General features: G+C 43.2%; 1 protein-coding gene across 1 annotated transcript in view; it reads right to left on the bottom strand.

The window, feature by feature from the left end:
- Nucleotides 1–27,127, bottom strand: part of magi2a (membrane associated guanylate kinase, WW and PDZ domain containing 2a) — a gene marked incomplete at both ends in the record, with an annotated part of 256,339 nt that extends 229,212 nt beyond the window's left edge. Inside the window, 1 exon segment of the mRNA XM_083999183.1 lies at nt 26,827–27,127. Coding sequence (XP_083855309.1) covers nt 26,827–27,127 — 301 coding nt within the window.
- Nucleotides 27,128–27,358: the final 231 nt, after the last annotated feature.

The following is a 27,358-nucleotide window of genomic DNA, read 5'->3' on the forward strand; positions in this document are numbered from 1 at the left end:
ATAATCTGATCCAATCCAAACCAATTGATTAAGAGCTGCCTCTTGTTGGCATTTGAAACAAGTGTGTAAAAATGGAGTCTAACCCCATTCCTAAATTTGTGCCACTTTTCTACCAATGACACATAAACTGGGGTTCAGTATTTTGCCCCCCCAAAAAAATTTAAATAAACACTGGAGGATTTGAGAATCGAACCATCGGCCCTCCAATATGCACCACCTCCCTACCACTTCCTGGGTTTTAAACACTGTGTACGAAAACGGAGAAACCACCAAAATAAACGTTACATTTCCATGGGCTTTCAGTCAGCAAGATCTCCTCTGCTCTGATGGCGCCCATTAATAAAAACACATAGTGACAGATCGCCCTCATCCTGTGCTGAAGTGTATCCGATGTGACAGGAACACTCTCCTTTACTCAGAGATTAAAACATCCAATCTGAAGGGCATGGCGCTTTGTGTCACCGGGTGATTTAATGAGCACAAAAATAATGATATAATCTGATGGAAAACATATGCCAGGGCGAGCTCAGTCAACGGAGACGGCATGTTAGATCATCGTCAACCAAACACGAATTTTCAGTATTTATAAGATCGATGGAGGTGCATTTCAGTCGTCCTTCCAGCTGTATATTGATTTGAAATAAGAACATTTTTCTTCTTTTTCTTCTGCATTCAGCGCTGTGCTGTCAGACTCTCCTCCATAGGTATGTCTGCTTATTTATACCAGCAGCACAGTCCTTTGTCTCCATTTTCTCAAACTTGAATTGGCGAGAGCTGCTCCTGCCTGCAAAGAGATTTTAATTGCTTTAAGCCAGTAAGAAAATGCAAGGCGGGGGAATGAATGGCTTATGTGCAGCTTCCCAAACAAAACAACTAAAAAAAAAAAATGAAAAAAAAAGACAAACCCTCCTGCTCACACAGATTTCCTAGCAGCTAAATCCCACAGACCGTCTCATTGTTTGTCTCCTGAGTGAGAGTTGGAGATGGGGGAGGTCATCGACAACGTCGAGTAGATTTTATATTTTGACGCAGGCCGCTCAGTCGGTCTTGAATGCTTAGGAATTTTGGGACTTAAGTCAGCAATAGGATGATTTACAAATGCAAACAGATCAAGAGAAGAAGGTTTGGTAATAATAAGTGTTTTGTGTTTCTGTTGTTCTGCTGAGCTCTTCTTAATGAGTCTATGGCCTGTAGATGTGTCCTCCTGGACCGCTGATTAATCGGCTCTCATGGGGAGACGACTGAAGACAGAGAGGATTGTTCTTGGGTCTCGGGGCTTCTCCTTCGATGCCCTAGTGAGGCCATCTGGGCCAGATACAGAGCTAATCAGTCATAAGCCGGCGGCGGGCTCGGTCCCAGGAGGCCACCTGATCGCCCAGCAGCAGCAGCAGCAGCAGCAGCAGCAGCCAAACTTGAATCAGAGTTTAACTTTCATCACCATTTGGGATAAAAGCTTTGTTTTCTCCTGGCAGTTTGTATGGACTAAAATAATGAGTCTGCAGCCTGCTGTGAATAAATGAATGAACGCTGATGATGGAAAATCACTTTAAGCTGGATTTGTAATTCAATGTGGAGTCGCCATGTAATGACGTCATGATGAGATCCAATCTGATGTCACATGGACCTGTGCTTTAACTCATTGAAATCAATGGTTTTTCTGTACCTCTGTTTTGATTGGAGGCGGCATGGCGCAGTGGTTCTGGGTTTGATCCCCAGACCTTGGTCTCTGGTTTCTGTCTATGTGGGTTCTCTTCGGCTTCTCTGGCTTCTTCACACAGTTCAAAGACATGCACATTCATGAATGATTGAAGTTGTTTGTCTCTATATGTGGTAGACTTGCAAAGAGTCCAGGGTGTACCCTGCCGTCGTCCTATGGATGTTTTGCTCGGGTCGAACAAGATTAGCACATAATGATTTTTAACAAAGCAGAGGAAACAAATACAACCGGTGAGATGGGCTCAAAAGTAGCCGTCCTACTTTGTTTTCAGAGTCTAAAAGGTTGGAAGCGCAGCGTTAAAACACGAAGCCCCAGTCGCTCTCAGCTGGAGAGAGGAGATGAAACAGCAGGACGACGCTAAATTTCACTGAAAAATTGCTACAAAGCCTCCGACGAGTAAAGATGCAAAGCAGCAACAAGGATCTGAGAGAAGTTTAAATTTATGTAAATGGTACAGTGCCCACACATGGAAGAAAGAAAAAAACATCTGTGTTGATTCTTGAACGTACATCATAAACACAACAACCCACTTTCCCAATCAGTGGAGGATGAAACCAGAAAACAGAGGGACGTCACGTGGTTTTCAACACAAATCCGCGCATTAAAAGTGACACTGTGGCGTTCGGGGTCAAATGTGAAATCTGAACGCTGATATAAAAGACACATCAAGGTTTAAGAATACATTTTAAAAAAAAGAAAAAAAAGAAAGTGCAATCTGTTAAGCCTCATTAAATTTCAACAGTCTGTTTAAGAGTGAGTCATCGTTAACTCCTGGCTCAGAGACCTGATATTAGAGATTCATTACTGGAAGCCTTAAGACACGAGGCAGCAAAGAAAAAAAAGAAAAAAAGAAACAGAAAAGAAACGGAAACTGCACAAGAAGCAGAAAGACGATTTTTTTTTTTCCCCTTCACTTCCAAGAACAGAGATTCTGTTCAAAGACCTCGCAGTGCAATTGTCGTTTAACCTCACGGTATCTTTGCTGCAGGCGCTGCTGCTGCCGTCCTGTCATCTCTCCTCAGTCCTGCTCAGTGGAAGCAGAAGGGAAACTCTGTAGTGTGGCTCAGGAGGCCGAGCGGATCGCTGGTTTGATCCCCCTTTTCAAAGTGTCGTTGGGGCAAGATACTGAACCCCTGGGTTTCCCCCCCCCCTGACGGCCCATCAGCGTGTGGATGTGTGAATGTGGTTAAGTGTTGTAAGAAGAGAAGCGTCCACGCTCTGGCTGGATGGTCTGAGCTAACACTTAGATGAGGTTGCACATCTGTCACAGCCGCTCACTTTCCATTGTTTTTGCTCCAGCTGCAATCTTTACATTCCAGTGGCTGCGACTCTCCATGACCCCGAGGAGGAGGAGGAGGAGGAGGAGGAAACTGGGTTTAATGCTCACGCAGAGGAGTCCGTTAGCAACATGTAACAAAAGTGGCAGTTTCGGGGGTTTTAAATGAAAACGTCAGCAGTGAACGCTCAGTTGTGCTGCAATCAGACTTTTGACCTCCAGTGGAGGAGCTGCACTGTTTTCTGCTGTTGTGGAAAGTTTGTGATAAGAAGTTATGACAAAGCTACAGAGGCCCAGAGAGCTCAACATACTGCAACTTAAAGGGACAGTTCTACATGTTGGCAAATTGGCCCATTGCCATAATCCCTATAGTTTTAGGAGTAAGTTCGTTACCTTTAATTGTCGGTGCAAGCTATTTTTAGAACGGCGGAGCAGAGCCGTGAGCTGCTCAGAGCTACGCTACGGAGGCTAATGGGATTTCTTGGTTTCCCTCACCAAATTCATCAAATACACAATCCAACAACTCCAAAATGCTCTCGTGGACAAGTTGTGACCTGCACATTCACCACGCTATGAGATAATAACGGAACGTTACGAGACAGAGCCGCTTTCTAGGCTCGCGGCTCTGCTCCGCCTTTCTAAAAATAGCTTGCACCGACAATTAAAGGTAACAAACCTATTGCTATGACTAGGGATTATGACCTTTATGACATTTGCCAAAATGTTGAACCATCCCTTTAAAAAAAAAACCATGCAAACACATAAACAAGCTGCAAATTCAGAGAACAGCTTCATCAATTTGACTAAAAGTCTAATCCATCACTAAAAAGTGATGGATCTGATTGGGACTTTTGAAGTTAAAAGCACTGAATAAGTGTCATTTAAGTTATTTTTGGACGTGTGTTCACTGGCAGCAGTTTTGTTGTGTTGTCAAATTGATGAGGATGCTTTCCCAATATAGCACTGCGTTGTGTTTTTGCATTTGTTCTCTTGAGTTGCAGTGTGTTGAGATCTCCAGGCCACCGTGACAGCAGCAACGATGCTATTGAACGCTGCTTTGAGCTTGGAATTCATTTAATATCAAGATAAAGCCAAAATCCAATTGCTGTTAATTAGCCTGTGCTGTTGTTCATCATGGCTAAACTGCTTCTTTTATGGAGTTTGCAGGTCCTGTTCATTCCAGCACCAGCGTTATTGATGGAAGAATGACATGTGAATGTTAAATGAAGCTGTGAATTTCCTGCACGACCTTGAACAGGACAGTCTGAAAGGAAAACGGGCGAATCTGTGCGAGCTCAGAGTGTTTCCTTTGGTATTAAGTCTGCCAAGATCCTAATTCCCGGGAAAATTATGATACGAAGCACTGAGACAAAAATCTAAGAGATGTAGCTGATCTGAATAAATAATGGTTTTACAGGATTAGAGTCTGTGCTGAGTGTTGAGCCTGCTAGTTTTTGGAAAATACCACTGATGATATGGGTAGACGGCGACGACTCCCCCCCTCCCCCTCCCCCAGCTCCCCTCCTATAAAGGACTGTGGCATCTCTCTAACCATCCAATAAATCCTCTTTCTAGTTTCTGTTCCGCGTTTTGGCTCCAAAACTGAGTAATTATACCAACAAATAGCCTGTTTTTCTTCAGTAAGTATGTGGTCTGTTCGTTTAACAATACACTGAGAAAGCCAAAAGACGATTTATAATTCAAAATGACCCAGTGACATATCTGCCTGGAACAGCAACAAACAAGCTCATACCACGCACCACGACTGACTGGGAGCTCTAGAGTTTGGCAGCTGACAGCAGCTAGAGGCTTTAAAGAGTTTAGTTCTTGAATAAAAAGAGTGTTTATGTGCATGAAGGGGCCGTTTCTCCGCCCTGTAGGTGGAGGAGGAGGAGGCTCCTGATAAGTTACGGGCTGACAGCGTTAAGACATGAATCTTTACACGCCTTTGGCTGCGGTGTTGAGATAATTTGCCGGACCGCAGTAAACAACGAGGATGTGGACGCCGGGCAGGAGATGCCTCCGGCGGCTGCGCTGGAATGTCCTGGACCGAGCCGGTTGAGGAGGATGTGTACTGTATATCTATTTGACCTCATTAGCACTGCGGGCCAGAGTCTGTACTCTCCACTCCTGCTTTATACACTTCAGTGGAAGGAGGAGGCTCGTTTGCTGGAATGAAATTTTGGGGAGGTTGAAGGAGGTGAGGAACGGGGGGCGGGGTGGGGGTGCTGTGGAAACAAGGGATAGAGAGAGAAAGAGTGTTTGTGTTTATTTGCACAGGGATTTACTTACACTGTTGGCATGTTGATAAGGGCAGCACAGTTGTTAGATGAGAGGATTTGGATCCAAGTACCAAAACACACCACACACACACACACACATACACGCACACACTACAGCATCATTGGCATACTAATAATATGTTGTGAAAATGTAAGAATGACTCAGTGAGTCACTTGCTCAGGCATAACGTGCAATATTACCAAGACACTGGACGTGCCAATTATTCTCGAGGCTGCATTTTCCTTCCCTGTGGTTTCTTGAATGCAAAAGTACGGAAGCCCAAAGCGGCCACGCTCATGCATTTTTATTTCTTCAGGGATAATTCTCTCTGAATCTCTCTACATGACAAAATAATTAATTAGAGAAGTGGCTTAAATTTCCATCACACAGTAGGTGGTGGTATGCTAAGACAAAATCTCCAATTCATTCAGTCGTTATCTCAGAAAAGTGAAGTTCATTTTCTCAAGATCTAAAGAAAATTATCCCTTTATCTTGGGAAAAAAGAGGGAAATAAAATGTATGAATGTATGGCCGCTTAGGGCTTCCTTACAGAAGCACAGAGAGACACAGACATTGTACCAGGAGCTGCTCTTTGTGCTCACGCACCGCACGACTGCAAAAGGTGAACGGTGCAGAAATCAAGGCGAGGCCATAATGTGTGATGACAAGAGGCCACGACTCCGTTTATTCCTCCGGCGCTGGTGAAAGGCGTTCGGCGGGGAGGAGTGAGCCTCCTGTTTTCAGAGCGTTTTAGAGATGTCTCCCTGCCTCTGTGCACACACGGCCACTGCACGACTTAACCGGAGAGGGCACGCTCCGTGTGGAGCAGTCAGACACATACAGGTGGGTGTAACAGAGAAGGCCCAGTGGCTCTGACAAATCTCCAGGAAGAGGGAGGTCTGGGTGCAGTGACGATGGATCAGATTTTACGTCTGAACGACGTGTCTATGAACGCATCAGTTGTAATACACAATGCTGGTTCATCCGGGGCTAGTAGTAAAAGGAATAGTTCAAAATTTTGGCAAATTGGCCCATTACTATAATCCCTATGTTTTAGCAATAGGTTTGTTACATTTATTTGTCGGTGCAAGCTATTTTTAGAACAGCGGAGCAGAGCCGCGAGCTGCTCAGAGCTACGCTACGGAGGCTAATGGGATTTCTTGGTTTCCCTTATCAAATACACAATCCAACAACTCCAAAACACTCTCGCGGACAAGTTGTGGCCTGCACATTCACCACGCTATGAGATAATAACAGAACGTTATGAGACATAGTTGTTTTAGAGGTTAATTCATGGAAAACTGCTGATGTGTGTTGCCGTCAGCAAGCAGTCTCTGCATTTGCCTTGAAAACAATTTTCGTTACGCTCTGTTATTATCTCTTATTAACTCCAAAACGCTCTGGTGGACAAGTTGTGACCTGCACATTCACCACAACTTGTCCACCAGAGCGTTTTGGAGTTGTTGGATTGTGTATTTGATGACTTTGATGATGGAAACCAAGAAATCCCACTAGCCTCCGTAGCGTAGCTCTGAGCAGCTCACGGCTCTGCTCCGCCGTTCTAAAAATAGCTTGCACCGACAATTAAAGGTAACAAACCTACTGCTATGACTATAGGGATTATGGCAATGGGCCAATTTGCCAAAATGTTGAACTATCCCTTTAATGGCAGTGAGGACCTGGAACCACATCAGAGGCTCGGCTACAATACTGTGTCCTAGAGTTGTTCAATAGTAAAAAATGAAGCTGACTGTCCTGGTTGGAGGCCCCAGCTGCAGACTCACGGCCGCCTCAGATTAAACCACTTAAACCTGAGACGCAATTAAGTTACTGGCATTCAAACAGAGAGGTATGACGACCAGGATTAAGGACATATCTGGGGCTCACCTGGTCGAGCACATACCATCCAGGGGCATTGAGGTTTATGGGTTTGAGTCCAACATGTGGCCCTTTGCAGTGTGCCAACCCCCGTCTCTTACTGTGCTTAGAAATCAAAGGCATTGAAAACAATAATTTAAAGAAAGCAATCAGGATTGGGTTATAGTAAATAAATGTAGGGGTAGGGGGTTAAAGGAATAATGATACAGCATGGTGCTTTGTATTGCATCGATACACAGACGCCAATCTAAATCCTTTATTATGTAAATTGTAAATATGAATCAAACCCAAGAATACCAGAGTACTTTCATGACTGTGTTGGCTGAGTCTGCTTGACAAGAATGAAAAAGGTTTTAGTGAGATGAACAGACTGAGAACTTAATCTCATTAGATAAAACAGATGTTGACAGACGTTTTTCCTTTGGGGATATCATTTGCATTTGTAAAAAGCCAATAAATCGCAATGTACTACAATATGTTATTGCAACACTTGGGATAGTGCAAAATGAAACTGCAATAACAATGTGAGAGCTGAGTATCATGATAATATTGTGTCACGGGGTCTCTGGTGATTCACACGCCCAACAAATAGATTGTCTTGGGTCAGAAAAATGTCACTAAAGTCATGATTAAGCAAAAGATGATGTTTAAATCCCAACAACCAATTTACAGCAGTTTGAAAAAGAGCATTGTTTTGCTCGAAACGTCACGCTATTAAATTTTTTCTGAAGGGAGCTCATGGTGTGCGGATTTTTTCTCTTTTTGCATTTACTCCTCGTTTATCCAGCACCCATCCCAATTGGGCCTACGATGTGCGTGTCTCTCTCTCTTTAAAATCCCAACATAACATCATACAGTGGACAACTTTACAAGATTTTATTAAAAAAAAACGCAAAGAAAACTGTACGTATTATGATTTCTAGGATGTAGGTGGAGCCGGTGATCCTACCAGGTGCCAGTGAATCTATTCTTTCCCATGTGCTTCCCTTCTCTTCTTTTTTTTTTGTGCACACAGCTCGGGTTGTTTTGCTCTTATTTTATTTTTTTTCAGGGCTGGTAAAGCTGTGGCTGGCACCGTCGTTCCCATTTGGGACGAGCTCGGCGCCAAGCCTTTTCCTGCGGCGTTCCCTCGCAGTTACAAAAAAAAAAAAAAAAAAAAATGAACACCAACACAACTCCTCTCTGCAGGAGGTCTGGGTGTTGCAGTGGCCGGATGACAACACCCACAATGCAAGCTGGCACAGGAAGAGAGGGAGGCGCGGCGAAGAGAGAGAAGGTAGGGAAGGAGTGAGGGAGCGAGTGAGGAGATAGAAAGGAAGCTTAGCAATGCAGCCCTCATTTGCCACGCCTAATTAGAATAACAATGGGTGCTTTCAAGTTAGAATAATAGAGGCCCATCACTCATCATAATGGCTGGAAGCATAGTGTGGCCCAGGCTAAGCCCATACAGCCGACCACAGGAACCTGGGGAGGCTCACACAGAAGTCAGGCTCTGGACTGAAGGAGCGGCTAATAGAGGCATTGGTCTGGGCCAGTGGACTGGAGCCAGCGGCTACTGGACAGTTTAACGAGCTTAGAGAAGCCATTGTTACGGAGGCAGCCGCATTAAATTCCACCGCCGCGCTCGCACGTCACTTTTTCAGGCCAGTGAGAGCGTCAAAACCCCAAAACCACTCCACAGCACACTTCACTCCGTCTCTTTTAGATTTATCAACTTTTTTTTCTTTTTTCCTTTTGAGCCACAGGGACTCAGGGTTGATGCCTCTGCTAACCGCAAACTAAAGGACTGTGACACTCGAGTCTTTTCATATTTACAGCCCAGATCTGTCATAAATCAGAGTGTAATGTCTTCTGCAGGGTCATTAACATTGCTTTGAGATAATTTCCCATCATGCTCCTGGTGAAAATTTGTTTTCTCCAGACAATTCTGCTGTTTGAAATTTGTATGATGACTATTATAACCATTCAGTGTTTTTACCCCATCAGTATACAGGGGACACACACACACACACACACACACACACTGTATGAAGTTAGCTACTGTTACGTTATGAATATTCATAGGGAGATCATGTAGGAGTGTAAAATCACATCACAAACAAATCAAGTTCGCAAGCTCCAGAAAATTACTGCTGTTGTTTTTTGGTTTTGTTTTTTGCATTGTTACATTTTTTTTGTCATTTCAAACAAGCACAGCCAATATACTACTCAAAAAACGACTAACTAGACTTTTTACTTGAATAAATAAACTGTAAAAATTGGTCGTCTTCTTCTCTGACTCTGTATATATGATTTCCTGTTTTATTTAGACATTATCTTCCTTGCTTCCTTTATGCACCTAATGCCAGATTCGCCTCTGTGCTCACTATAGGAGAAAGCATCGCTGACTGTCACTATTTGCATGAGCCAAGAATGAAAACTTTTTTATTGCAAAGATCAAGATGAAGGAGAGACTTAAGAAAATTCACAACACTAGCACATACAGTATGTGTAGAATTTGTGAAATCCACCTTTTTGAAGTCAATAAAAGGTTAAAAAGCTTGGATGTTATTAAACTAGAAGAAAATGACCCTGCACCCCTGAGGTAAAAATCCAGTTTGACCTAAATGAGAATAAAAGAAAGTGCGACCACTGAGGAGGAGGAGAACAAGAGGCTCATTAAATAAAATAGATGAAATTAGTTTTCTATTCAGCATGAGCTGTGGTCAGCGTGCAGTCATTTTCACAGGTGTGTGTTGGGCAGGATTACTTCTGGAGGAGCAGAGAGTGAGTTGTAAACGGTGACCTTTCTGTGTAGCTCCAACCGACCGACGGGACTCAAAAAGGAGAAGAAATCCTGTATTTATGCCCGGGGAGCGAGCAAGCTTTGAATCTGCAGAGAGCGGAAGCATGATTGTGCCTTCAATTTTCTTTTTCATTCTCTTCATTTCATTAGTCTGTTTTTCCCCCACTGACGGAGAGTAATCAAAAGGGACGAGTCGGATGAGAAGATGAGGGGGAGGGAGGGAGGGAGAGAGAGGGATATTAATGAAGGTGGGGAGCGAACAGCAGGGCAGGAGTGAAGGCGGTGAAGACGCTGCTGTTTTTGTTGGAGGAGTCACAACATTGGCCTCTTTGCTTCTTTAAGGATGCCGCTTCAGGAGGAGGCAGAGGCCACACACTCCTCTGACCTCCGTCTAATTACTGCATACCTCCCGGTGAATAAACGCAAATCTGTGTAGAGAGACTCACAGAGGAGGAGGATGTTGATGCCAGACGGCCGCCTGGTCCCCTTCGTTCCTCCCAGTGGTTCAGAAAGCAGCACGGCACGGCGCCGCTGCCCCCGGGGCGAGCAGAAACTTGTGGGGAAAGTGTGTTATCTGTCTGCTCTGCATTCTCCAGCCTCTTCACCGCTCGCTGCAAAACGCGCATGAAAATGTGGAGACGGGGAGAGTTCTTAACATTCAATAGGAATCCAGACTGAGCGCGGATCTGGCAGTCGCCCTGAGCCAGATGAGTTTTCAATCAACAGTCGAGTCCAAGTTTCGCTTTCTACTACAAACACACCGCGCTCCGAGTGTCAGGCTCTGAGGGTGAAAGTCGGAGAGAGGGCACATTTTGGACAACATATTTTCAGCTATGCGAGAAGCTCCTGAAGCAGAAAATCAATGTTTAAAGAAACAGGAGCACGGGGGAGAAAATAACAGAGGAGCGGCATATGGTAAGGCCGCTGCAACATGGCCGACCGATTCTATTCTACGTCTTTATTCCAACATCAATCCAAGATCAATCCTCACCTTTAACTCTGTGCTAATCTTAAGCAAATGTGTCGAGTCCATCTTTACTCAGCACCATGTGTTACGCTTAAGACCCAGAAATAAAGTCACTGTTGTGGAGTAGAAAAGAAACCTGGAAGCTACAACTTCCAAGAATCTGAGTGTTTCTTTATTAACTGCAGCAAAAACTAACAATAACAAGAATTAATCTGTTGTTTGTTTCTCATCATTCATTGTTTAATGATCTATAAAATGTGCTCAGAGCAGCCGGAGGTGATTTATATTTAAACTGCTTCTTTTTTTTACAAAAACCTGAATGTGATCAGTTATGATATAAAGAATTAAACAGGATTTTATTGGTCAATCGCTGATGATGACAGTTTCATGTTCCTTCCTGTTTCCTCCATACACTGACGGTTACCATGGCATCGAACCATATTAATCCCTCGAGCCGTCGTCCCTGATGCAGGATCTGATCCGTGACGCGCCGCAGTCGTAAAATGTGTCATTTCAGTCGAGGCGCGAACGTTAAAAGAGACGAGTAACTGGGTTTGGATTCGATTTTGGAACAAAGGCTGCGACTGTGACGCGTCTGACAGATTAGTCGTCTGACTGCTCGCCAAAAAAATAAAACGACGTCCTCGCCGATTCTGTGCCAAGTCACAAAGAGCCGTCTTCCTTTGAATGAAAAAATAATGAATAAACAAACAGATCCAGTCTGATTCAAAACAACTACAGTCATAAACAATAGAGAGGATGTGATTGTGTATTAATGAGGTCATGTGATCAATCTATGAAAGATGGTAGGTTATAGAGTATACATGTACATAGTAACATATATGCTGACCAACCACTTTATTAGGTACAGCTGTTCATGCTCATTAATGCAAATATCTAATAAACCAATCACAGGGAGTAACTTGGTGCATTTAGGTCTGCCAACACGGTCGAGATGATCTGCTGAAGTTCAAACTTGAATATTTCAGAAACTGTTGATCCGCTGTCGAACCCTGAAGTAAACAAACCGCACCGGGTGCCACTGCTGTCGGCTAACAACAGGAAACTCAGGCTGCTAAATTTCACATGAGCTCACTGGACAAAACTGGACATAGGATTGGAAACAAGTTGCCTGGTCTGATGAGTCTTGATAGATTTGGTGCAAACAACATGAAAGCATGGGTCCATCCATCCTGCTTTGTATCAACAGGTGGTTCAGGTTTAGGTGGTGTAATGGTGTGGGGGAAGTTTTCCTGCAAGTTTTGGGTCTCTTACTATAAACTGAGACCACAGCCTACCTGAGTATAGCTGCTGACCATGTCTATCCCTTTATGACCACAGTGTACTATCCATTGATAATGTGCCATGTCACAAAGCTCCAATCATCTCAAACTGGTTCCTATTACATGACAATGAGTTCACTGGACTCCAACGGCCTCCACAGTCGCCAGTTCTCAATCAAATAAAGCACCTTTGGCATGTGCAGTTGGCAAATCTGCTGCAGTTGTATGATGTCTTCATGTGAACATGGACCAAAACCTCTGATGACTGTTTCCAGCACCTTGTTGAATCTATACCGGGAAGAATTAGGGGAGTTCTGAGGGCTAAAGGGCGTCCAACAGGGTACTACTAAGGTTTCCTTTCACACAGTAAACGCCATATAAGTTGAAAAGACGGTTGTCAAATTGAAGATTGTCAAATATGAAGATATTTTAGACCCAAAGCTTCAGAGTTAAAGCTGTGATAGTATTTGGTTGTAAAGTCCCATGTAGAGAAAATCAGCGAGACCAGAAAAAAGCCAATGTTGATGTGTTGAAGATGTCGAGCCACATCTGGCACTCTAATCATTAAAGAGCAGAGTAACTTCCCCGAGTTCTGCTTAATGTACTTCATCATTGCCAGTTTTTGATAAACGGTTCCAAATTAAATTGGATTTCTGATCCACGTCATGACAAAGACAAACAGTTGGAGAAGTCAGACGAGTTGTCTTTCCTTATCTCAGCTGTGTAATTTTTGTGGGGAATCAGTCAATTCGACACCAAATTGATGGTTTTATCAAATTAATTGTTTCAACGTCTTCTTCTGTGATAGATTTAAGTGTTGTCGTTTTCTCATGGAGGCAAAGTGAGTGTTTGGAAAAAGAAGAAGAAGAAAAAAAAGACCTTTTGGCTTCCTCTCAACTTGTCGAGATGACAGACAATAAGACTGAGGTGACAACTTAATCTCATTTCAACTTCCCTTGGCAGAGAGAAAAAATGCTAACAATTTAATTTTAAGCACACAAAAACTGCGCCTCGTTTGTCAAACAGCTAATCTCATTACCGAATCCTTTGTCATCCTGGAAAATACTTTTCATTTCAATAACAACTAGATTCAGCGAAGTGAAATCTAATTTCACTTTATGTTTTAAAAAAAAAAGCTTAAAACAAAGAGGAGGTTAAAATAAACACTGCACATGGCTGCCGATCAAAACTGTCCTCCTTACTCTGCATCTCCTGAGCATCAGGTGTCTCTCTCTCTCTCTCTCATGGCCAGCCTGTCTTTCACAATGTCTCTCGCTCTCTCTCGCTGACAGTAAGGCATAAATAATGTCTGCAAGGAGAGGGACAGACGGGGTTGACTGAGCTACGCCCTCGAGTCTCTTCATCTCCTGAACCTATTCAGATGTGTCTCTCTCTTATGCTCCTGTGGGAGGACGGGGGATGAAATGAATGCGTGTGAATGGAGGAAGGATGGAGGAAAGAAAAAGCGAGAGCAAACGAGAGCGCTGCATTTGTCAAAAAAAAAAAAAAAAGCTGCCTCCCAGGAGTGATGATGTGAGCTGGCTTCAAGCGGCTGGAGGTGACCTCGCTGCAGGCAAAACTAACAGGGTGGGGTGGGTGGAGGTGGGTTGCTAAAGGGAAGCTAAAGGCGAGTTCAGACTTGACAGGAATCCCCAAAAAAGTCAGAGCCACCCACGGCCATTACAGATGTGAAGGAGTCCTCAGAGGAAGACAGATGTGGTCAGTGCAGAGACTTATTAGTGCACAGGCTGCTGCGAGCGACGGCCAGGGTTTATTGAACAGACATGCTAATAATGTGTCTCATCGTTCCTTGTAGGATCTATAGCGCCCGGCGGTAAATCAATGTCTGGTTTACAGTCTTATTGCAGACTCTTTATCTTGTCAGAAACTGCTGCTCTGTCACTTCTAGACTGCAGCTCCTGCCTCTGTAGCTAAGACACAGCACCGTTAGTCAGTGCATCAGGCAGATATCGGGTTTGTGTAGTGTGGTGTTTGTTTTCTTTATTTTACCGAGTGTGTCTTGTGGGATGGCTACAGTGTAATTCGTTTGATAACTTATTTAATGCATGGTGATCAATAACAGTCTGGGTTTCTTTAAGAAGACCTACAGGGTTTTGATCAGCGGGAGCTGCAGCATCATCCCAAGCTTTGCTGGATATTTTTAAGAGGATTTTTTTTTATATAGGTTTTGGTGGTGATGGTTGTTTGTCAAGAGCCTGAGCAATCATTTTGTTTACAAGAGTTAAAGTTATAAAACTGTGTCTGGAATTCGTCTTTAGGGTAGCTTCAAGGCTACACAGTGACTCGCTATCGGAAAATGACAAGTCAGGCCGTTGCTAGCCGGTTAGCATGCTAATTTCAGTGAAATAAAAGACACAATAGTGACACTGGTAAAGATTTCCACCATCAGACAACTAATGGTGAATAAAGTTTTAAAAAAGTTTAAAGATAGTGGGGCTGTGAATGTAAACGGCTAATATCGCTAACAATAGCTATGTAGCAAAACTTACAAACAGCAGATTTAAAGGACAAGTTCTTCTGGGGAATAAGACAAGAAAATAAATGTGTTTGTGTGTTGGGAGGTGGTTTAGCTTGGCAACAAGAGTAGAGCCGTATTTGGATTAACACTCAACCAGTAAGTGCTTGTTACATAGGACTCAAATTTGGGCTACTTAGATGTTAGATGACAACATCATTTTGCGCCGGATAGTCATCATTATTACCCCCATGGCATTAAACTATCATGAAAAATAGAGAGAGGTGCTTTCTGTTTCCATGACGACCAGGTAAGACATGATGTCCCCCCTGGATACGGGGAAGCAGCAACATGTTTTGTCGGGTCTTTTTTTTCATTCATTGTCCAGCATTTGTAACACTGATTAGCCATGAAAAATCCATCTTGGCCTAACGCTAATCCACTCAGGAACACACACACACACACACAGATGGACACAAATGCAACACACCACACACAAACAAACACACACACACACACACACACACACACACACACATCCATGTAGAATAAGAAGACAAGACTGTTTGATCTTTGCCAAGAGACAGGCAGGGAAGGACGGACCAACCACCGCGGCTCTCAGAGAGGCTTTAATCGCTTCGTATTGATTGTTCTCTGTTCTCTTCTCTTTTTTTTTTTTTTGGTGAATCAGCAACAACTAGTGTGGGCCGAGGAGTTTGCTTAATATTCCCGTCTCTCCGTGAGCAGGTCAGCCAATTTCACCCTCCCCAGTGTCTTCGCTCCAAAATATCCCATTTAGATCTCATTTATATTCATACCACTGGCAGTATAGACGGTGTAGAAATATTAACTTTGCCTAAGTTGAAATATTAAATCTTACAAAAATCTCCCAGTATCCATGCAGTGGGGGGGATTTGCAACTAAAACATTTTTTTTTTTGCAGTTTGCACAACAACAACAATCCATAACCTCTTTGTGATTCATCACAGATTCATAACCGCAATCTGATGTTTACTTTTGGCACAGTGTGTGCCTACAGGGCTGCTGGGTCTACAATATTCCTCTTTGTGACTTTGATTGGCTTTTGATGGAGAACCCAAAGGAGGCTGAAAACAAGGCTGCAGCACATGCAAGGAGAAAATAAAACCTGACTAAAGGTGACAGCGCTGATTTGTCGCAGAGATCAGAGGAGTCGCCTTATCTGCGGGACAAGAACAGGCGACACCGAACATCACACGGAGACATTTCGTGACAAACGAGCACACCTGTAAAACAAATAACGCGTCCTCCTCCTCGTCACTCGGTGGGAAACTGTCTTCATATACAGTGCGGTGTGAATAAATAACTCTATTCTCTATGTGGAGAAGGCGATGCATGCCTGCTGACAGCTGCGGTGTCAATGTTGGAGACGAAAAACATCAGCGAGAAGGATTTAAAGCGTCAAGGTAAACAGACGAGCCGGCGAACACGGCCTTGTTAATTCTTGAATCAATCTCTCCAGCTCCACATCTGCTCAGGTGGACGGACAAAAGAATAATAGTTGTTTGTTTGGGCATGTTTAATGAACAAGCATCACACAGCCTTTTAAAAATGAGATGGAGACGTCTAATCCTTCTTGATTTAGCGCATCAAGAAAACCAGAGTCATTAGTTAAAGTTAGTGTGAGTGAGATGTGTGGAGCCATCTGGAGAGATTTCCATCCAACAAAATATTAAGATTGTTTATAATCACAGGATTTGACAAGCGCTGAAACAATTAATCAATGAACTTGTTTGTCAAACAATGACAAAAGAAAAAAAGAAAGAAAACACATCTTTATATTCATGGTGGTGATTATCGAGCACAAATACTGAATGTTTCTGGGCTGCACCAGACACTGCAGCATCAGCCACTCTGAAATACCTCAAGAGTTACTGGATGGACTGACCTGATGTTAGGTTAATAATTAGTTATTTTTGTTAGCATAAGTAACTGTAGGACTACTGCTCATTCAATGCCACTTTGATCTGGTGCTAATGAGACAATGCTAACACGCTAAACTGTCCACATTGTCAGTTTTTTCCCCCATAAACTAGAGCTGCAACAATTAATCGATTAATCGAACAATAATAGTTTATTCAATTAATCGCCAACTATTTTGATAATCGAATAATCAATTTTCTTAAGAAAAAAAAAGTCAAAATTCTCTGATTTCAGCTTCTTAAATGTGAATATTTCTGGTTTCTTTGTTCCTTTACGACAATAAACTGAGCATCTCTTTGGTTTGTGGACAAAACAAGAGATTTGAGGACGTCATCTTGTGGTTTGGGAAACACTGATTGACATTTTTCAACATGTTTCAATATTTTATTGACCAAACAACTAATCGATTAATTGTTTAAATACTAGTTTAAGTAGTTGCCCTTTGCATCAATTGGCTACCTAAAAATAAAACATGACGTCAATGAAAACTGTCCTGTGAGGAGAAGCAGCTCTTACTATGACATAGTCTACTATTAGCAATATACACTCTGTTGTGGGTCCATTCAGAAGCTGTACAAGCTTTTCGAAAAGGACAAAAAAAAAGCAAAGTTACAAGGCAACTGGTTATTTTACTCTCTCACATACACACACACACAGTATCAACATGAAAGACAAAATGTACATCGACTTAAATAAACATGAGCTGACACACAAGAGACATGGTGGATATGAAGGAGGATGATTGTCTCATTCCTCTGAATATTTCTCTTTGTATCTCCGCGCAATGTGACGAATAAAGAAGCTGGAACCCCTGAAAACCTCAAATTAGATTCTTTGTGGGGCAGAAATCAACAAAAACACACACTAGGAGAACACACACACAGTCATTCATCTATAATTGACTATAATGACAAGGTAAAGAGCTGATCTCTATGCTGAGTTTCATTTATAGACTTCGGTTAATGGAGAAGCTTGTAAAGATTTTTTTTCTCATCCTTCACAAGAGAAAAACAAAGACGCGGATTCACTGAGTCCATGATGCGTTCAGGTACCTCCACAAATACACACACATACACACACTGCACTAGTGTGTTATCCATGTTGAGGCACGCACACAACATACATTAAAAGTTTGCAGCCTTTCCATTTTCACTCTTTGAAATACTTCCACTTCCACAACAGATGGCCGATGTTGACAAGCAGAGGAAGAGTTATATGTGTGTGCGCAAGTAGCGTGTGTGTGTGTGTGTGTGTGTGTGTGTGTGTGTGTGTGTGTGTGTGTGTGTGTGTGTGTGTGTGTGTGTATGTGCCTTATCATTACCTGTCCCCAGAGGTGGGCCTGGCAGTCAGACAGTGTAACAAGAGGCAACGACAACAGGTTCTCTCCACCAAACCTCTGTCAAGCATGACTGGACAGCATGTGGTAAGTGGTGCAAGAGCCCTGGGGATGAACACATATACAACCACACACACACACACACAAACACACACACACACTGGAGGATTGCTGCTTTTTAATGCATGTGTGCTGTCTGTGTATCATACACTCTGAGAGTTGCTCTTGCCGGTGCAGCTTAACACTCTCAATGGGACCCTGACAAGAAGACAGATGAGTCTGACTGCACCCACAATCATTACCACACTCCCACGCAAACAGTGTGTGTCTGAGTCGACACAACTTCTCAGGGATCGCCTCGGCCCATCTTTCAATCCCCCTCCTCCCTCCTCCCTCCTCTAGAAACAGTCTAGTGACCAGTCCAGGCTCATCATCGCTCACATCAGTCATCCCATTACTCGGCCACGCGCCATTGACTTGATGGTGTCGTAGTATTTTCCCTGGGAGCCGTGCTGGGCAACATGTGCGGTGCGGTGTGTTATGAATTGTTTCTCTGTCGGATGGGGGTTTTTTGCGGAAAAATGATTTGATCCCCCGGTGCAATATGGCCGACCTTAACCTTGGCTTTTAGCTGACACCGGCTGACGGCGTGGAAACGACTTTATCCTCCGTGTTCGCTGATTCAAACATCGCATGAGCAGCGTTGGAGACGATGTGAGTGACATCATTATACAGGACAGTACGGTGTCATCTCTGATGAAATACTTCATAAAGTACACACAGATCTTATCTTAATGGAAAAGTTAAAGTAGCTGTGTGCATATCTGATGCTGGACACACAGATCAGAGTAATGTGAACAAAGTAGACGGGAGGAATCGCAGCTCCGTTATTAAATTCCGATGTAGATTTAAATTCTATTTGTCACTTTACGACCAAATCCTCAGGCAAACACTTGCAGACGACCTGGTTTCGATGAAATACTGCCTGTCTACATCTGTCAGGGAGGCTCTGACTCCAGTGAGCAGCTACAGTACACCTCTACAGAAACAGTTTTTTCTTTGGAAACTAACTGTACAAGTAACTGTTCCTGGGTTTTTGATGTAGTTCTACACAAAACAGAATCAATTTCTTAGATAAAATATAATGGCAAATGGTCTGAGTTTACATAAATAGGTATTATGTGAATAAATGTGGATTTATCTGACGCCATATCTATTTCCACGTGCACATTTCAGAACAAACAAAACCAGTATTTCATATATTTCGGTTGGCTAATGCTAATACTAGTTTATGTTATCTGAGGCTAATCTTTTAAATCGTTTAAGATTTTTAGCTTCATCGCTCCTTTTCTTTCTCATTACAGTGTTTTTTGTTGTTATTTTTTTTATCTGATTGGTTCAAACTACACTGAACCCAGCACTGCACTGCGGCATTGTGGGAAATGAGAGGCTTGGACCCAGAACCTGTTTTTGCAGAAGGGGCGTGACGTCACAAGCTTAACCAGCGGATTAATCGTTAGTGGGATTTTCCAGTAGATACTGATACAGACGTGGAGCCGAGAGCTTAACTCAACTTTCTATAGGTTACAAGTTAAAAATAAAAAGTGTGAACCTCGACGTTTAATCCAACAGAGGAAAAAGGAATTTAAATATTTCTGCAGCGAGGCGATAGGCTACTGTGAGATATTAGTGAAATACAGCTCAGGGTGATACTCATCCTCGGGCGACAATTAATACCCCGTTAACCAGTTTCATGGCGATTCGTCCAACACTCATTGACATTTCGCTCAAGACCAAAGTGTTGGTCCGACAGACCTGGACTCTGGAGCTGGAAGCCACAAACAACCTTTTAAAAGTCGAGAAGTGGTGTCGCGCTCGCTGCCTCCAGCTCCCCTGTCTTTGCCCAGGCTGCTGTAATGTAATGACCCCCCCACCACCAACACCACCCCACCAACAGCAGCTAACAGTGAGTGGGCACCCGGCGAGCACACTGATTGCCTTCGGCTGACCTGGAAATGTCCTGCGCTCTTACCTGCGCCCCGACTGCACTGCACTCGGATCAGCTCAGCTCAATCAGCATACGCTTCTTACAGCGGCGGCTACAGTGAGAGCTGCTCACTCCACAGTGGCAGTGAAAGATGCAGTGACAGCCTCCATAGACGGCTGCATTAATCCTTCACCGCGGCTGAAATAGGAAACTGAACTGGGGCATTACAGCAGTGTGGATGTGTGGGAGAGAGAGGGAGGGAGATGGAGGGAATGGAGCTGGGAATGTGATGTGTAAAGCTAATTTATCCTGATGCCTTGGCAGCAATATTTATGAATTAAAGACACAGGGAGCGTTTGATTTTTTTTTTTATTCTCTATGCAGATTACCCAAGGTAAGGCTGAGTGAAAAGAGAATGGATTTGTTACACTTGTGATGTACTTGCTTTCTCCCGTTTTGCAGGCGGCCTGCGATTCGAGCAGCATTGTTCACGTTCTATCTTGCCCGCTTTGTGTATTCCTGGGGGATTAAATAATATCCACTGAGCGGCAGATAACTGTTGAATCATCCCCCCTGGCTGCCTTTTTTTTTTCCTTTTAAAATTTGTTTAGTGTAAAACACAATGGCCGATGCCTCCAACACACGGCGGACGTATCGCAGCATCCGACGGGCTGCAGCTCGTGGCCTAATCCTGTTATATTGACCTGTTCCCTGAGATTTGCTGCATTTTCTAGACGTCAGTGTGGTTTCAGAGAGACGAGGGGCTAATTTCATGAAGCTAGACGGGGGTTGCAAACACAACAAGCTCCAGCAAAGCAGTGCAGGGTTGTCTGACAAAAACGTTGACTCATGGTACGTTCATATTTCAATGCCCATACCTTCTAAAACAACATTTTTAAAGGGATGGTTCAACATTGTGGCAAATTGGCCCATTGCCATAATCCCTGTAGTTATAGGAGTAAATTCATTACCTTTAATTGTCGGTGCAAGCTTTTTTTAGAACGGCGGAGCAGAGCCGCAAGCTGCCCAGAGCTACACTACGGAGGCTAATGGGATTCCTCATCAAAATCATGAAATACACAATCCAACAACTCCAAAAAAACCTTGAAAACAACTCACTGCTCTGCTCTGCTGTTCTAAAAATAGCTTGCACCGACAATTAAAGGTAACGAACCTACTCCTAAGACTATAGGGACTATGACAATGGGCCAATTTGCCAAAATGTTGAACTATCCCTTTAAACAAAGACAATCTCTGTCCACACTGTGACACCTGGAAATGGAAAGTCCTCATTTTCGGTGCTTGAAAATCCTACAGTTGTGTGAACAGGAGGCAAAAACATAGATAAAGACGACAATAAACCAACATTATTCAGACAGACAGGAGAAAATTGACCTTGTTGGAGACCTGACGATGTCTCAGCAACAGGTAACTCTCCTGTTCCTTTCACTTATCTGGATGCGTGAACTAAAAGTTAAAACGTGAATGTAACGTGTCTCTTCTTTTAAAAATAATTCAAGGCAACAACAAGCCTCCTCTAATGCTTCCCTCCCTTTTTGCTATTTGCTCTGAATTTGCTGCTGACCTTACTTCACATCTTGAAGCGCTGCCACACTGTTCATGGGCTTAATTGCAGTCTTGTGGTCACACTGGAAGACACACAGGGAAGCAAAACTCTGACACACTGTCAAGCAAATGCATTTAAAAGCAAGTACATCAGCACTGTGAGAGGGTTAAAAATGACAAATTAGACCTGTACTGACATCGAATCTGCAGGAGCCACAGTAACCACAGGAGGCAGTCTCGCTTCGATCCTTACATTATCCATAATGTCTGGCTCTAATGAGATTTCACTGTGTCTCTGGGAATGTAATTGTGCCCTATGTTCTCTTACACACCCATCAGTGTTTTGTGGAGATCCTAATTACATCCTACAGGGCGGGTCTGATTGCTGGTGGCAGTCTAATCTAATCCTCACCTCAGAGACTAATAAAAACCATAACATTGTGTACGTACGTGTGTGTGTGTGTGTGTGTGTGTGTGTGTGTGTGTGTGTGTGTGTGTGTGTGTGTGTGTGTGTGTGTGTGTGTGTGTGTGTGTGTGTGTGTGTGTGTGTGTGTGTGAGTATAAAAATGGGACATAGCCCTAGGATTTTGGGTGACATGAAAAATTAAAGTCATATTACAGTACATAGGTGATTAAGTGCATGAATGCATGAGCGTGATTCATGATCAGGAGGAGTGTAAATCACCATGGGGATGTTTAATTACAGACGAGAGCGTAATGAAAGTTGGCAAAGCAGACAAGATATCCCAAGAGAAAGTGACGGCTCTTTCAGACCTGTGACATTAGCGAAGCATCAGCCGACCGCTGCATGAAGGAGCTTTGATGTATTATTCAAAAAGGCCAAGGAGAACCTTTGGAGAATGACCGTGCACGTAAAGTGGTCAGGGACGCCGTTTCTTGGACTACGGGCTAAAGGAGGATAAATCAAAGAGCAATTTAAGGTGATTTATTGGGACGTCGCTGATCCACTGTGACCCAGTGTTGGACAGGTCCAACAACAAACAATTAAAGATTTAATAGTAGGCTGTTTGTCTATTTCAGACAGCTCCTGTCTTTGTGTTAAATTACAGTTATGTAAAAGAGGAGGGGGGGTCCTCAATACCTGAAATGTTTCCAAAAGAGCACAATATATATTTTCTGCAAGTAAGGATTTTGTTTCCGGCCAAAGCTTCGAACCAAAACCTTCACCTTATCTCTTCTAAGTAGACAGACAGCTCAGAAATGAAGAGACTACAACCCCGCTATTATTGCCGAGCGTTATTCGCTCTTGAATTATATGTTTGCCTTTAAATGCAGCAATTTTTCATCGCTAATTACATTTTTCTTCTTGCAGTCGTGCACTTCAGCGGCTCTGACAATAACAGGTATTTATCTAAACCTGAGGACACCTGCGGTAGTCGGTGTCAAAACAACATTACGCATTAGCAGAGTGGAGAAAAGGCTGCAGATGAAAGAGGTTTAAATAGACTGAAAAAAGTTCAATCAAACTTTCTGACACTGAAAACCGAGTATCATTTTTATTATAGATATCGCAGGAAGTTGTGAGTAATAGCATCTACATGACAACACCGAGCAATGAGACAGTATTGGAGTGTTTCTTCCCTGTGTGGTTGATTACAGACCTTTTCGGAAACACTGTGCAGGAGAGCTGGCACAGAGATAAATAATAACAAATGACTAACTATAAGAGCTATTCTTCATCAGGCTGTTATGAAACAGAGCGAGCGGATGTGCATCATCTCACAGGCAACACTACTGTACTGTGACTTCTCCTCTGACCTGAACAAAGATGCTCTGATAGGATTCCACTGGAGCGTCTCCTGAAATAGTTTCCCTACAACGGCACGGATCCCAGACCTTTGCTGCCAAGGTTACGATAATAAACATGAAGTCAAGCTTGCGGAAAGGTCACAGTCTGATTAGATGTTAGAAAGGATCAGGAGATGTTTCCCAAACTCCAGGGCCAAATCTTGTGGCGACTGCATTTCGGAGACCAATCGCACCACAGAGCCGTAACGCCACGGGTCGATTTCAAAGGTTCCTTCAGATTGTTGCGACGTCCTCCAACATGGACACGATCTACAAAAGGCCACATCTTCATGGACTGTGCCCTCTGAAGGATGAGTTGGAAATGAAATGTTGGTTTGGGTTGAGCTTTCTTGAGGTTAAACTTGTGGAGAGGTCACAGTTTGGTTTGGTGATGGAAAGCATCACAAACTGTTCCATGATCTCAGCATCCACATCTTCTTGAGGATGTATTTGAGGGCCAATTGTGTCAGGTAACCATGGTAGCAAAGGCAACATCTGGACCGTTTTTCACATTAGACGGAGGGTAACATCTTCTTAGACAGTTGACGGACAGCTTCTTGAACCCTCCTCCCTCCTTCACACATGGTCTAAATGCAATATCTGACCTTTGTAATGTACTTTACACCACAGCTGCCTTTACTTTACTTGAATCCTCAATATGTTATACATAGACCTGCAACAATTGATTGAATAAAGGGTTTGAGTTGTTTTTTAAGAAAAAAAAGTCAAAATTCTCTGATTTTAGCTTCTTAAATGTGAATATTTCTGGTTTCTTTGTTCCTTTATGACAATAAACTGAGTATCTCTTTGGTTTGTGGACAAAACAAGACATTCGAGAACGTCATCTTGTGGTTTGGGAAACACTGACATTTTTCAACATATTATTGATCAAACAACTAATCAATTAATCGTTTAAATAATTGACAGATTAATCAATAATGAAAATAGTCGTTAGTTGCAGCACTAGTTATATATTGACGCTGCCTTTAGGTTTGCTTTTACATCATTTTACTCAATATTCCTGAATTTCGTTGTGAAACCACAATGACAAAAACACTTTATTATGTCCTTTAAAGGATGTGACCCCTAAATTAGTACCCAGCTGTGCTCAGAGGAAGTTAGAGGTCCATCGTCGTCGTCACAGTTACAATGATAAACACAAGTTACGGCTATAAAACAATCACTGTCTATTGAGTTTAATTGGGAGGGAATAAAACAGCGTCCATCCACTCGACCTCAACTTCGCTCTTTAAACTACTTCACCTGACTTCCTCCTTTGCTCCAGACAGTCATAATTACTACAGCTGCTAGAGGTCACCCCATAAATAAAAGGTAACTATGGGATGTAATGAGCTGCTGGCAAAGGCGACCACAGGACAGTCTCCTCCATGAGGAACCTACTGAAAGAGATAACAGGATTTTAATGTGCCTTTGGTGAAAAGTGAAAAACACCCGCCAGTGAACTGGCTGCTCTGAGGACACTGAAAAAGAGTGTTTTTTACCCCCCCTCCATAATATTTGCTTAATATACATATCAATCATGTCAGAAACAGCTTTACACTACAAACAGCCAATCGAGCAAACACGAGCGGAGCAGCGGGAGAATATCAATCACTTGGACGATCACTGGAGGATATAAATATTTCATGAAAAAAAAAAAGTAAGACATTAATTTGATATAGGCTTGGCTGCTTTTTGAATAAATCCCTGGTGTGACACTGAATCGCACACCCACACCGTCACACACATACAAACACACACACAGGCTAAGACTTTGATCCAAAGCCTCTTATAGGGGGTTTTGCTGATTTTTCACCCCAAAATGAGAAGCCCACAGATCCTCCGCCTCTCAGCTCTCGACGCGAGACACCCCGGTATCATTAGCCGCGAGGATCAAAGACGCAAAGACGGGCCGGAGGAGTGAGTCCCTGACACGAGAGCTTCGCGTCCAGTGGACAAAGATGACAGGCGTCGAGATGGAGTTGGGAGTTGATGCGACTTTACATGACTTGAGCATCTACAGTACATGAGTCCTCTGGACGCTGCTGCACGTGGACACGATTAAGTGTCTCCAAAGAAAACCACAGCACTCACTTATGCAATCCACTGTACTTCCCACTCAGACCCCTCACCCACCCCACCCCCCGCTTTGTAATACAGTACCTGAGGGGACCGTTGTGTCTGTGACACTCGACAGTGACCTTATCATGCGCTACGGTATTTTTCATTTCCCATGACACCACCATAATGTTGAAATAGGGACTCTGGGATTTGCTGTAATATTTATGCAATAGCCTTTCCAAATCCAATTTAGTCCACTCAGTGTAGCACAAATTGGATAATAAATATTGCATACTTAAATGTCTGCTTTACAAAGAAAAAAGGGGGAATATATGTGTTTGATTCAAAGGTTAAACTGAAAGTGTACAGCAATTTTCCACGTCCTCCAGAGAGAAAACAAACTTGCAACCTCATGTACCCTGGAGGTGCCGCATCAACAAACACCACCAGACATCAAGTCGTACATCTAAAGCCACAACTGACAATTATTTACAATGGTGATTATTCTCTTAATTAATCACTGGGTCTATAAACTAATGGAGAAAACTTCATGTTTTGGCTGAAAACCAGCTCCATACTCCATAGAGTTGAGATGTTTTGTTGAAAAGGGTTCAAATTTAAGAAAACTGCTTTGGAAATTACTAACGTTTTTCATTAGCTGCCAAATGTTGCATGTAAATCATCTGTTGATTCATTAACTAATGGCTTTATCTACACATTTTACATGAATAGCAAACATAAAATGTGCTTGCAAGCACCAATTTAATGACCACATAGAGCATTGTTTGCTTAATATCATGATAGTTTGACAACAAAGATCAATCCAATCTAAACTAGCATCTAATCTAATCCCATGTTTATGTTGGAGGTTTACAGACAACAAGATTTCCTGCAATCCTCAAATATTGCACAGCATCCCTGTTGTGGTCTGTTTAAATGTTATCATTAGTTGGCTAAGAGACTGAAAGTATCCAAGAGATGTTTTTAAAATCCGTGTGCACTTGAATGAACACTGGAATGTGTATTTTACCGACTGCCTCAAATGTAACACACCCCCAAACTACAGCACATAGCAACAGGACCCGACCACTCAACACAACCGGAGCATGTCTGTCTGCAACACCTTCGTCCAACAACGACGGTGGGAGGAATAATTAATGCAACAACAATAAAAACACATACTTATAATAAAAAAAAGTTAATTTTCTTTCCCGTGGCTCGTTCACAGCACCGAGCACGAGTGGGAATTATCAGTTTTTTGCAAGGAGACAATGGCTCTGCTGTCAAAACGTGCAAAAAGAAAAAGAAAAGCTAACGGTTTCTAAAAAAAAAAAAAAAAAAAATGTCCGAAAAACCGTAACTACGACATGCGGGAAAGTTGGCGTGAGGAGGAGGAAGAGGAGGAAGAAGAAGAAGAGGGGGGGGAGAGAGAGAGCTCACCTTGTTTGACACACTTGAGCCGGACGGGGTCTTTGCTGTGTTTGACCACAGCATGGACGTCCCTGGTGGTGAGTCCGGCCACCGGGGTGTCGTTGACTTCCAGCAGGAGTTCATCCTGGAGGAGTTTACCGCTGTGGCAGACCGCTCTGCCCGGGAGAAGCTCGCCGATAACCGGGAACTGTCCATTCTCAGCGCCGCCCTTCAACTCCAGCCCCAGCTCCCCCTCCTCATTCCTGCAAAGGACACTCTCGTGGACTTTGTTAGTCCAGTGGTTCTTCCTCTTCTTCAGGCTCTTGGACATGGCTCCAAACAAGAAAGGGGGGAAAAAATCACATGAGTGCGGCCGTGGAAGAAGTTTTAGTCGCTGGCCGGAGTAAAGAGTAAAACCCACGGTGTCACCGTTAACACTGTAATGAGTCCAGTTTCAACAGTAGACGCCAGTTGTATCCATGTCAGCGCACACACACACACTCTCACACGCACAGCAGCTGGATCATCAGTCTGCTACAACTGAGAGCTGCTCAACTTGTGA

Source organism: Trachurus trachurus (genome assembly GCF_905171665.1).
Source record: "Trachurus trachurus genome assembly, chromosome: 23".
NCBI classification, from domain to species: Eukaryota; Metazoa; Chordata; class Actinopteri; order Carangiformes; family Carangidae; genus Trachurus; species Trachurus trachurus.